Below are 13,843 nucleotides of genomic sequence, written 5' to 3'. Positions count from 1 at the left end.
CAAACAAACCAACAAACCCAAAAAACTCCACAACCTCCCCCAAAGCAAAAAAAAAAAAAAAAACAAAAACAAAACAAAACAAAACAAAACAAAAAAAAAAAAAAAACCTACAAGAGACAGGAGACAGGGTCTCTCTCTATTTTGTGGCTCTAGCTGTTTTGGAACTCTACAGACAAATGTGCAGGGTGCAATGGCACACACCTATAATCTTAGCACTTGGGAGGCTAAGGCAGAACCTTGAGTTTGAGGCTATCCTGGGCTATAAATCAGGATACTGTCTAAAAACACTAAGCAATGGGAAAATGAGGCCTAAGGGGCTGTAACAGCCTACCTGCTCAGGCTGTAACCTCTGGGTCACATGCTTTTGCTCTGGCTCAGCCTGGCTCAGATGCCTTCCCCGGACAGAGGCTGAGGGTGTGGGAGTCTTCTCCTTTGGTTCAAGGACCTGCAGCTGTGGCACTGGTGGGACTGCAGCCTCCTGACCACACGAGGGATCTTTGGTTTCAGTGTAGCTGGTGTTGCTGTCTCTGGAGACTCCAGGGCTCAGAGACTAAAAACACAAAATGAAGCATAAAGGAAAATTACTTTATAAGGCAAACATTTGGGAGAGGTGAATATGAATGGATGATGTATATTCAAGAGACCAATGACTTCTCCAGCTTTTGCTCACCTAATCCATACTCTGGATCTTTTTTATTTTTTTGCTAAAGAGACTTATGTAGCTCAAACAGGCATTGAGTTTGATATACAGCCTAGGATGACCTTTAACTCCTGCTTTAGCCTCTACCTCCTATGTGTTACAAATACTTGGGCGTTCCTCTAGATATTTTTGTCTCATGTGTCTACACCCATTTAAGTGTATGATCTCCAATTATTTCTTTTCCTTCCTTTCTTTTTGGTTTTTCAAGATTGGGTTTCTCTGTGTAACAGTCCTGGCTGTCTTGGAACTCGAGATCAGACTGGCCTCAAATTCACAGAGATCCGCCTGCCTCTGCCTCCCAAGTGCAGGTATTATGGGCGTGTACCACCACTGGCCATCGATCTCCAACAACTTATTCAATAAATTCACTAAGCTCAATCCAGGAACTCATGCTCTCAAGAAGCTTGTGTTAATGAGAGAGAAGTGTATCCAATATGCTGTGTAATCAAAGGTGTTCAGAATGGACAGGGATCCTAATGACCAATGCACTGTAACGAAGGGAAGATAAACAGTGGAGACTAGAGGTAGATACAGGTTAGTCTGGCTACAAAACTATTAGGGTAGAGACAGGATTCTCTATACTCACTTTTCTGCTGCTGCTTGATGCTGAACGGGAACGGGATCGGGACCGTGACCTGGACTCTGATGTTGACCTGGAGCCCGTCTTGGGTCTACCATGAGGGTTGGTGTGAACTCGTGCTTGGGATACATCTTTCTGTTTAGATCTTGGAGATGACTGTGGGTGGGAGGCTGAACTGTCAGGAGAGCAAGATCTGGATCTAGAGCTGGAGGATGAAGGTGAGGAGGACCGGCTAGAGGAAGAATCAGCAGACTGTTTCAAACTATGGTCTGGGAAAAGAGTGTGGGAAGCTCTTCTGCCCTCTTTCTGATCCAAAGACTGCTTTTTCATAGGTTCCTCAGTGGTCCCTTTGGTGGGTACTAATTCCTCTACCTTTGGAGGGAGGGGTTGAGCAGATTTTTCAGGCCCAGTTTCAAGACTCTTCTGGGCTAAGTATTCAGATGGTGTGCTTTTCTGAGCCAGAGGCAGGGAGCTCTCATCTGACACTCTGTCTGCTGGAGATTCTGCTTTGGTGTCTAGAGTACTTGACAAAGGAGACAAGCCTCTTACTAACTGGACAGGATGAGGAGACATCACCAATTCCCGACTTTCAGGGTCTGTATTACGAGGCGATAACTGAATGAGGACAGGGGGTGCTGGGCCTTCCACTGGCTCTGTCTCTTCCTCATCCTGGACTTGTACATGAGTTGGAGGAGATGATGCTTCCTTGGTAAGTAAGGGTGGGGGAGTTTCCTCTTCACTGACTATTTGCTCTGGCTGTAGCACAACAGGGGCCTTCTCTAGGTCTTCAGAAAGCGGAGGTGGGGAAGGAGACTGTGATCTTTCCTCTAAGCCTTGTGAAGACTTTACTTCATTTGCTTCCTGAAGGAGAGAAACTACTTGTGCGTCTTTCTCGTGCTGCTGTTTGGCCTGGTGACTTCTTCTAGCTTCTTCCTGGGATCTTGTAACTCGCCCTCCTTTCTCTAACCCATCCTTTTCCTGGGATCTTATGATTTGGGGTTTCTCATCTACCATCTTTTCTGGTTTTTCTCTAGGTGTCTCTTCCCCTTCTTCATCCTCAAACTGTTTCAGGATCGGTGCCTCTGCCTCTCTAGATTTCTGTCCCTCATCTACCTCTTCCTCCTCTTCTTCATCATCATCATCTTCATCATCATCATCTTCTTCTTCCTCCTCCATTTTTAAATTTCGATCTACTCTGACCCTCAGGTTTCTAGATGGTGTTTCTTGATCCTCCTCCTCCTCAGCAGCCTGGCTGTACTCAGAGAGTTTAGCTGCTCTTGCCTAAAAGAAAAGATAAGCAATGGCTTCAAATGTACTTGCTCACAATGAACAGATGATAAAGAGCATCTCTTAAGGTACTCTTGGGAAGGAGAAATTGAGTGACACACCTTCAGCCACACAGGAGCAGGTGAAATAGCAATCCCTGCTGACACGGGCTCCTTAGGAAATCAAAGTAGAGGAAACAAAAGGAGCAGGACAATGAAGTTGCTTCTGGCTTTTTTTTTTTTTTTTTTAAGCTTTCACTCTTTTTTTATGCATTCTAAAAAGATTTATTTTTACTATTCATTCATGTAGAGTGTATTCTCTGTGTGAGTACAAGTGCCAGCAGAGAGTATTCAGCTCCTGGAAACTAAAACTACAGATGGTTGTGAACTATGACATGGGTAATCAGAACTTGAATCCTCTGGAAAAGCAGACAGGGCTCTTAACTGCTAAGCTGTCTCTCTAGCCGCAGCTTTTATTTTATTTTCTCTTGAGACAGGTTTCTAAGTATAGCTTTGGTTGCCCTGGAACTCACTCTGCAGACTAGGGTAGCCTTGAACTCACAGAGATCTACCTGCTTCTGCCTCCTGAGTGGTGGGATCAAAGGCATACGCCACCACCACCCATCCCTAGCTTTAAATTTTTTTGAAGGTTTCTTGTATGTGTATGAGTATTTTGCTCACAAGTATACAGTTACTCCATGTATGTGCCTGGTACCTGAAGAGGTCAGAAGAGGGTGTTTGATCCCCTAGAATTGGAGTTAAGGATGGTTGTGAACTACCATGTGTGTGCTGGGATTTGAACCCAGGTACTCTATAAGAACAACCAGTGCTCTTAACCATTTAGCCATTTCTCTCTAGACATCTGGACAGAATAGCTAGAAAACAGAGAGGAGAACTAACCTATTGTTATTTAGTAGTTATCACTTTGACCTTTTCTCTTTGAGATGCAATATCATCCTGCTTCCAATCTTCCTTCTCTTTCTCTCTTGAAATAGGGTCTCATTATGTTATCCAGATGACCTCAAACTCAGAGCAATTGTCTCTGTCTCTGAGTGCTGAAACTACAAGCATGTCAGTGCCCTCCACACTGCCATATCTTTGCACAGTCAATTATACTATGCCTATACTTTCCCACTGTTCTTTAACATTATGTATTGTTTCAACTGCTCTATGTATTTGTTAGCTATAGTTAATGCACTCATATAGTTTTAGCTGAATAAGTATATCTTGTCTTATTATACATTTAAGAATATAGTTCAGCCTATTAACTTTCAATATTTAATTTTTTACATTTTTTAAAATTACATTTTTATGTATGTGGAGCTGAAGAGGACAACTTGATGGAGTTGGTATTATCATTCTACTCGAATGGTCTCAAAGACTGAAATCAGGTTATCAGACATCTTTACCCATTCAGTCCTCACATTTAAGTTTTTAAATCCACACATCAGTACTTTCATGTCAGGCATGCATGGTAGCACATGTCTGTAACTCCAGCACTTGGGAAAATCAGACATCAGACTTTGTCTCAAAAATAAAAATAAAATGTTAAAAATGTACCTATTTGCTCAGATGTCAAGGCCAGAGCACATCTAAATAACAAAACAAGCGTAACATTAGAAGCTGGGCCTTGGTGGCGCCCAGCACTTGGGAGGCACAGACAGGCAGATATCTCTGTGAGTTCAAGGCCAGCCTGGTCTACAAAACCTAGTTCCAGAACAGGCACTAAAGCTACACAGGGAAACCCTATCTCAAAAAACTAATAAACAACAACAAAAAAGAGTAACATTAGAAATATGGCTACCTAGAAATCTAGGGATGCCACCTCTAGAACAGCCCACGATGGCAGAAGCAACCAGGGCATTACAGGGAATAGCAACTGTGATATAAGGACTGGATTACCTGTCTAACCCTGGATGATCGTCTTTCTCCTTTTCTTGGCTTCTCATCATCAGATTCACCTTTTTCTTCAGAAAAAGAGGAGCTCTTTCCTATCAAATGAAAGAAAATCAAGTCACATTCATAACATGAAAGCTCTGATTTATAACTTTCTAAAATCCAATCATCACCTACAATCTGTTTAGTAATAAAATTTCTTTCGCATATACACTCAAGATTACACAAGCTCCGAGGATTCTTTTAATAACTGCATATTTAGGAACATTTTAACACCTCAAATAACTCTTAAGTCACTTCCAAGAACTTTAAACTGTCCAGCAGGGGTACAGAAATACAAAGTGTACCTATTTCTACAATGCCTTTTGGTACTCTGAAGCAGAACTGAAAACTATCATTCTGAAGCCTGGAATAGTCTCACACCTACAATGTCAGCCCTCCCTCCAGCAGTTGAGGCAGAACAGAACTGCCATGAGTTCAAGGCCAGTAAGAGCTACTACATGTTGAGCTCCAGGTCAGCCTGGGCTACGATGTGAGACTCTGTCTCAAAAACATAAAACCAAGAAGAAAGAAGTCTTCATTGCTTTGTATCCACAAAAAAAAAAAAAAAAAAAAAAAAGCAAGTGTGTGTGTAGGTTTTCATCTGATGCCTTCAGAGGCCAGAAAAGGAAATCGGATCCCCTGGAACCAGAGTTGCGGATGGTTATGAGCTACCATGCAGGTGCTAGAAATCAAACCCAGGTCCTCCAGAAGAGCAGCCAGTGCTCTAAATTGCAGAAACAACTTTCTAGTCCCTATTATCACTTTTGAAAAATCTGTCCAGTACTGTTATTTGTTAGTATCCCCTTAACAAAAATACTGAGAGTGAAAATTCAGGAACTTCTGCATGCGGAACAAGTACTCTAGGGAGTCTGGAGATGGCTCAGCCAGTTAAGAGCTCTAGTTGGTTCTTTCAGAGGACCTGGGTTTGAATTCTCTAACCTGCATGGTGGGTCACAACCACCTGTACCTCCAATTTCAGAAGGTCTATGTAACTCAAACTGGCCTGGATTCTTCTGCCTTGGATTCCTGAATGCTAGAACCAACCAACCAACCAACCAACCAATCAGTCAATCTATCTATCCATCTATCTTTTAATTTTTATGTGCATTGATGGTTTCCCATGGGTGTCGGGTCCCCTGGAACTGAGTTACAGACAGTTGTGAGCTACTATGCGGGTGCTGAGAATTGAACCTGGGTCCTCTGGAAGAGCAGTCAGTGCTCTTAACCCATGAGCCATCTCTCTAGCCTAATGCTAGAATTTATAATGTATGAGCCATGCTAGCTATACTGCTAGGTTTGACAAAATATTACGAGTAAATATACTAGTTAATCTGTATAATCATAAACTCAAGAAGCAAAAAAGTTTTCTTTTTAAGAAAAGAAGTTAGGAATACAGCTCAGTAGTATGAAATGCTTACTTAGCAAAGTGGCAAAGACCTGGGCCAAAGCTCCTAGGGATTAAAAAAAGATGTACACAGACAAACTAATTCAAGCTAAATGAACAGGGCTTTAGAACTGGGTCCTCTTGACTATGTTTCACACATTGGAGTTCAAGGTAGAATTTTTTTTTCTTCCTTGTAAGAAAAAGAGAAAACTCCTCATCTAGACCATTCAAGTAAACCCACATAAAACTGAAAAGTTTCACTATATTCACTTAAGAAATTTCAGTTTCAGTATCTCAACTAAGAAAGAGAAGGGCATGAAGTGGAATATTCTTGTTTACTGCCAACATTATAATACTTCATGGAATATCTGAGCATAGCTCAGTGGAGAGCACACATGTTGTACTACACTGAATCCCTGAGATACAAAAAATGGCAATACACAAGTAAGAACTAGTTTAGAAAACAGGATGGGACAGGTGGCTGGAGAGATGGTTCAGCACTTAAAGAGTACTCGGCTGTTCTTCCAGAGGACCTGGGTTAGATTTCCAACCATCAAATGGTAGCTCGCAACCAGCTGCAAATCCAGTTCCAGGGGATCTGATGCCCTCTTCTGGCCTCCACAAGAACTGTAATGTGGTACAGAAACACATGCAGACAAAACACCCGTATACAGAAAATAAAATATAAAAAAACAGCATAAGGACAAGGAGGTATTCATCAGAAGAGTGGGTGGAGAGTGCTTGTCTAATAATGCACAAAGCTTGGGTTTAAATATCCAGTGGGAAAGGAGAGCAATGAAGATAATTATATTCCAAATACTTTATTAGTAAAAATGGGCTTAACTTTTGTTTCCTTTTAATTCGAGACAGGGTTTCTCTATACAGCCCTGCTGTCCTGGAACTTGCTCTACAGCCCAGGTTGGCCTTGAACTTAGAGATCCACCTGCCTCTGCCTTCCAAGTGCTGGGATTAAAGGTGTGCACCACTATTGCCCAGTTTGGGTTTAGCAGGCACAAGTCCCTTAATTCAATTCAAGACACCCACCAAAAAGTAAGCTTAAAAACACACAAAGCATTACCTACCTGAGTAGTATTTAAATTGGTGTTAAATAATTTTGATAGTGTAAGCTCTAACCCAGGATCTGCTGTTTTTTCAATATACCGATAATCTAAAATGAATTAAGCTTCGATTTGTAATAAAACTAATCTAAAACTAATAAAACTAAGACTGCAAACATTTTATAAAATTTTATTCCATGATCACTTAACAGGATCTCTGAAATGATATAATTTTATACCTAAGTAAATAAATATTTGCATTAATTTAAAAAAAAAAACAAACAGGATCTATGTGACATACAGCGACATTCTAGACTCTTGTAAACATTTGAGGCATCCTAAGATACTATTGGCTGGATTATACAATTCATAATTCAATGATCTGGGGTAGGTTAAATTGTAAAGTAAACAAAGCTAAAAGAAGAGATGACTGTTTTCCATAAACTTGAAAGCAAACTTCTCACTGGTGCTCATGCCCTTAATTCCAGCACTAAGGCACAGATGGGTCTGTAGATTTGAGGCCAGCCTGGTCTACAGAAGGAGTTCAGGACAGGAGGAATTAATTACATAATAAAGTGAGCCTGTCTCAAAAAGAAAAAAAAAACAAACAAAAAAAAAAAAAAAAAACAAAAAAACAAAGCTCCTTTATCTTTTAAGCAAAACCAAGGATAGGTATGGTAACACATGTCTATTCTCCCAGTACATGAAAAATAGAAGGAGAATAAAGAATTCAAGGCCACCCTGGACTTCATGGCCATCTGGGATGTAAGACTGAGACAGTAAGATAATGTCTAAAAGCATGAGGGTCAGAGATGTAGCTCATCAGTACAGCACTGAGGAGCATGGTAAAGGTTCTGGGTTCAATCCCCAGCACTGTCAAGAAATAAAGCAAAGCAAAGGAAAGCAAACCATCACTAACACAAAAAAGTAACAACAACAACAAAGGCAATTAAAAAGTTGTATATAAAGTTGGCCAGAGACAAATGTCTTTAGAGCCAAAGGCAAGTTTTATTAAGTTATAATTTACAAATTTAAACATACCCAAGTTTAAAAGTCATTCTCTACCTACTGTAAACTGTAGGTTGTCTACTGTGCATTATTTTGGAAACCATACCAAAAAAACCTCAGTAACAGGATTCTGGATAATTATTTTTTTGGAAGCATTAAGAGGTCATCAAAGAGATCTGGGAAAATATGTTAATTCTTCAGTTCAACCATCACCATAAACTGAAAACTGGAAGGGACCCTCAGAATGAAACAAAAAGTCCCTAGCAATACAATCACTAACATACAGAGATGGAGGATAGCTTAATTAAGTAAAGGTGGTATGATCCATGCCTGGGACAGCTGGTGTCTTTTATTATCAATGTGACTACATGAATGTTTAAAGTCAGATGTTAATACATGTAGACACTGAGCACTTTACTTAAAGGCTAACCCACCTCTATTAATAGGTGAATGATAAAGGAAATTCAGGGCTTGAAACAGAACTTTTCATTTCTAAGATGTCTCAAAGCTTTGAGAGGAAAAGGTGGCTACTAGACAGTGTAGGAGGAATTAAAATGAAGAACATGCCTTTAATCCCAGTACTTCCCAGATCGCTGTGAGTTTGAGTCCATCCTGTTCTACAAATCAAGTTCCAGGATAACCAGGGCTACAAGAGAAATCCTGTCTCAAAAGGGGGTGGGGGGGGGAGGAGGAGGAAGAGGAGAGAAAGAATATATAAAGGCATTTAGAAGAATAGTTTTAGGGCTGTTTTTGGATAGAGAGAATTCCTCTGTATCTCAGGCTGACTCCAAATTCTCCATATTCCTGTTTTAGCCTGAGAGCTGGGATTACGGGAATGTACCACCACACTTAGCTGCAAAGTAGTTTTGTATTATTATTATTATTATTAATCTCAGAAAGCAAATCCCTGGACAGGATTTATAGGACCCAAATTAGGCAACTATGGATCACAACAAAGACTACTACCAAGATAACCTTTATATATACATAAGCAGCAACAATAGAAACCTCACAATGACATCAAACCTAAATATCACTCAGCCTTCTAAGGAATTTGCCATATTCCCTAGATTCTCAGCATCCAGATTGAGAAAAAGGAGTAGGGCTACAAACTCTGTAATACAAAGACTGGGTGAGAGCACTGAGGGCTCTGTTAAAGATGTATGATGGAGAGTGGAGGGAGGAAACCAATACTCTCAGCATACATTTTAAGACGTTCTTCACCCAGTGGGAATGGCGCAGGCCTTTAATCCCAGCACTCAGGGAGGCAGAGTCAGGCAGATCTCTGAGTACAAGGTCAGCCTCATCTAAACTAACAAGTGAGTTCCAGGATAGCTAAAGCTACATGAAGAAACCCTGTTTTGAAAAACCAAAAGCAAATAAAAACAACACAGTAACAAGTAAGTAAACAAAACATCTTAGGTACTAGTGACTAGCAAAATGTGTTACTAGAAAAGTTATTTCAACCAAGACAGAAGAGGCAATGTGGCATTTCTTCAGGGCCCTGAATGGAGGGGTAGTGTGACTGAGCTATATCAGCCCTAATTCCTGGTGCTTACTGTTTTGGGGATAGAGAATGTCAATCTATCTTGGGCCAGTAAACCATAACAATGACAACTTACTCTCCTTTTTGTTTTTCAGAGCCTTGTTGACCAGACCCTGCTGCCCTGCTACTCACCACATAGTGCAGGCTGGCCAGGAACTTGAAGCAATCCTCTGCCCAGCCTTCCTAGCCTGGGTTACAGGCCTTCACTACCATGCTGCCCTCACTTCTTACATGTATTTGTGTGGGGGTGAGCATGCATATTATGGCAGGTATGTGGGAGTCACAGGACAGTTTGTGGGAATAGGTGCTCTCCTTTCACCATCTTGGGTTCTGAACTCAACTTGTCAGTCTTGGCAGCAAGTGCTCGTCTACACTGAGCTCATCATCTTCCTCCCTACTCTCACGTCTTTTTTGTAGTTGTTTGTAACTGAACCCAGGATCTCATAGTACTAGACAAGTGCTCTGCCACTGAGCTACATCCCCAGCCCTGTGTACCACATTTTCATCTTTTTTTAATTGTTGAAAATTAGATTTTACTAGCCAGCCTGGTATAGATAGAAAATTCCAGGTCAGCTAGGAATTATGTTTTACGTATTGTGTGTATGCTTGTTTAAGTATGTAGGCATGTACATGCCACATCACAAATGTGGAGGTCAGAGGACAACTTTTGGAAGTTCTTTCCTTCCATTTCATGGGGCCCAGAGAATTAAACTCAGGTTATCAAGTTTGGTAACAACCATCTCTACCCACTGAGCCATCCTATGGGGTCATTATCAAGGCTGGATCTCTCTACTAGTCCCGGTTATTCTCAAATTTGCTATGTAGGTCACACTGGCCTTGACTACCCAGCCTCTACCTCCCAAGTACTAGGATTAAAGGTGTGAGTCACCTTTAATAATAAAGGCTGTTCTTTATTTTTTGTAATATGAGGTCTTCATAAATTGCCAAACTGGCCACAACTCACAATCCTCCTGTTTAGCTGGAATAGAACAAGCACCACCATGCCTGGCTATATCACATCTTTAGTGAGATGCATATCCTAGCCAAGATTAGAAGAAAAGTCTCTAAGGTTAGGAGAAAAGTCTTGGCATAAAGTACAGTGGAATGCACTACAGGCAATTATTGGCTGTACTCTACAACTTATTAAATCCTGTTTTCTAACTTACTTTTCACCTCTCTTTTTTTCCCTGTGGGCATTTTTCCTCTCTCAATTATAATCACAGGAAAAATTCTGCTGAGGATCTAAAACACTGAAGTCGGTTACCCTCTCACAATCTTTGCTTTTGAAACCTATTCTATATAAGCATACATTGCTCATTTTCATTTCAAATTACACTTAGAATGGAGAAGGTGTATGTATGTGTGTGTGAGAGAGACTATGTATGTGCATACATGAAGGGTCATGCACCAGAAAGTGAGAGAGAGAATGTGTATGTGTGTGTGTGTGTGAGAGAGAGAGACTGTGTGTATGTGCACACATGAAGGGTCATGCACCAGAGGGCAACCTTGGGTGTTTGAGCGCTATACACCTTGTTTTTCAGGAAAGGATTACTAACAGGCCAGGAGCTTGCTGAGCAGGCTAGTCTGGTTGGCCAACGAGCTTCAGGGATACCAGTCTTCACTCTCTAGTGATGGGATCACAAGTACACCACACATCCAGGCTTTTTTGGCATGACTTCTGGGGCCCATATTCAAGTTCTCAAGCATTTTATTGATCGAGCTATCTCCTAGTGTTAGTATGCAGTCATCTGTCCTGGCCTTGGGGTCCTAAAAGGATATGTCTACAGCTGCAGCCCTGTGTACATTTGCCACTTCCCTTTTAAAACCTTGCCCACCTCCCATCTCTTTTCCTCTCCCCCCTTTCTTTCCCTTTCCTGTCCCTCCCCCAACACTGTTTTTTAAACACCACACCTAGTCCTCAGAAGACCTTCCTCAAAAACAAAACAAAACAAAACAAAACAAAAAAAAACCAAAAGACACAATGAGAACTTTCTCAAGTTCCCTACTTCCTAGAAAAATGTAAAAGTTCATCTTTACTGGTTTGGCACACAGTAAGTTCCAGGGCTATAGCGAGACCCTGTCTCAAAAAACCAACAAAGGATAGACAGATGGCTCAATCCCTGAAATCCATGACAAGAGTCAACTTAAGTTGTCCTCTGACCTCCACATGTGAACCTTGGCATTGGTGTATTCAAATACATACACCAAATGAATGCACGTTTTAAAAAACTCCTATGGTAGAGGGCTAAAGAGATGGCTCAGTGATTAAGAGCATGTACCACTCTTCCTGAGGACCCTAGCCTGGTTCCCAGCATCCATTACAGGATAAAACACCTGTAATTCTAGCTCCAGGGCATCTAGTGCACTCCGGTGAATAGACCCACACACAGATGCACATGATTAAAAATAAAAAATAATCATAAAAAAATCTTATGGTATATGTGTATCATTGTGTCATGCTACTATCCTCCATTTTTAAAATTTTATGTGAAATTATTCTCTTCAACAGACAATGTGCTAATGCCCCATATACTCTAATAATAAATATGTATACAGCAAAAATTCTAATGCATAATTCCGTAACTTTTGAGAATAACTCATTTATAATAGACTCTCTCTTTCCTCCTGGCTTTATAAGCTGGGGGAAAAAGCAGTAAGAGCAGAGTGAACCAGCTGGTGTTGGTGGCTCATACTTTTAATCCCAGCCACTTAGGAGGCAGAGGCAGGCAGATCTCTTGAGTTTGAGGCCAGCCTGGCCTACAGAGTGGGTTTCAGGACAGCCAGAGTAGAGAAACCCTGTCTTGGAAAACAACAAGAACATAAGAAGTGCAGAATTTCCCTATTTTGGGAGAAATGAAGTCCTTGAAGAACTTTGTAATCACTCCAAATTGTCAATGTCAAATTTATTAAAAAGTTTCTGGGAGGCTGGTGGCTGGCAACACACACACACACACACACACACACACACACACACACACACACACACACACACACACACACACACACACACACAACCCCTAGCAAGGGAGAGTGGCCTATAGAGAGGCTTGAGCTGTTAAGAGCACTGGCTGCGCTCACAACTCTGTAACGCCAACTTCATGGATCTGATTGATAACCGTCTTCAGGCCTCCTGGTGCACAGACATACACAAAAAAGGCAAAACACCCATACACATAAAATTTCAAAGGGACAGAGTACTTGTCTTAGCATGTGCTAGGCTCTGAGTCTAATCCAAAAGCAAAGGGGGGGGGGGAGGAGAAATTTAATATTAACACAATTTCAGCTGGGGCTATAGCTTACCCATCATGCACCAAGCCATAGGTTTCATCTTTAATACTGAATAAAGCAGGATGTAATGGAGCACACCATAATCCACAACTTGGGAAGCTAACGTTCAAGGGTAATTCTTGGTTACTTAGTGAACTGGAAGCAGACTGGACTACATTAGGCTAAAAAGAGGGGAGGGGGGCTGAGAGGTAGTGGCAGCACATGCCTTTAATCCTAATGCTCAGGAGGCGAAGGCAGATGGATCTCTATGAGTTGAAGTTCAATCTAGTCTATAGAGCAAGTTCCAGGACAGCCAGAGCTACATAAAGAAACACTGTCTTAAAAACAACACAGGTGTGATGGTGGCTCAGTGGTTAAGAACACTTATGACTCTAGAAGAGGACCCAGGTTCAGTTCCGTGAGTTCACAACTACCTACACTCCAGTTTCAGGGCATCTAATGCCCTCTTATAGCTCCACTGGGCACCAGGCATCCCTATGATGCATACACATAAATGAGGCAAAATACCACTCATACACATAACATATAACATCTCCAAAAATTTCTCCCAAGGACTCAGACTTGGATCAAGAAATACAGACATTAACCAACCTAATACCTACTTAAAATTAGTCTCAAAAGTCCTTCATTTTCTTTAGCCATATATGAAATTTCTCTCTTCAATAAATATCTCAAAAAATGTATCTTTTTCAAGGAATTCTATGTTAACCAGAGGAACTGAAAACACATAAATTCTTATTAAATATGGAGGGACTGTCCATATTTAACTGTCCTGGTAACCATTAACTATACTAACAGTTGAAAATATTTGTTCATTTACACATTGGCTTACTACACCTACCTAATGTTCAATATCACACATATACACTGCCTTGAAAAATCCTAATTTTTGCTGGGCGAGTGGCACATACTTTAATTGCAGCACTCAGGAGGTTGAGGCAGGTGGATCTGTGTTTGAGGTCAGCCTGGTTTATATTAGTGAGTTTCAGAACAGTCAGGGCTACATATCAAGACCTTATCACAAACAAAACAGAATTAAAATCTTCCCAAAAGACAAAGGCTACATTTATAGTCTT

The 13,843-nt window shown here is 41.0% G+C and overlaps 1 protein-coding gene across 3 annotated transcripts in view; it reads right to left on the bottom strand.

Moving 5' to 3' along the window:
- Acin1 (apoptotic chromatin condensation inducer 1) overlaps positions 1 to 13,843 on the bottom strand; it is a 39,796-nt gene that overhangs the window by 17,798 nt on the left and 8,155 nt on the right. For all 3 annotated transcript variants that reach the window (XM_051195720.1, XM_051195719.1, XM_051195721.1), the window contains exons 5-7: positions 4,448 to 4,536; positions 1,287 to 2,561; positions 332 to 550 (exon numbers count right to left, since the gene is read on the bottom strand). In XM_051195720.1, coding sequence (XP_051051677.1) covers positions 332 to 550; positions 1,287 to 2,561; positions 4,448 to 4,536 — 1,583 coding nt within the window. The remainder of the gene's footprint in view (positions 1 to 331; positions 551 to 1,286; positions 2,562 to 4,447; positions 4,537 to 13,843) is intronic.

This window comes from Phodopus roborovskii, unplaced genomic scaffold (genome assembly GCF_943737965.1).
Source record: "Phodopus roborovskii unplaced genomic scaffold, PHOROB, whole genome shotgun sequence".
Lineage (NCBI taxonomy): Eukaryota > Metazoa > Chordata > Mammalia > Rodentia > Cricetidae > Phodopus > Phodopus roborovskii.
This window is presented reverse-complemented; position numbering and strand designations above follow the sequence as displayed.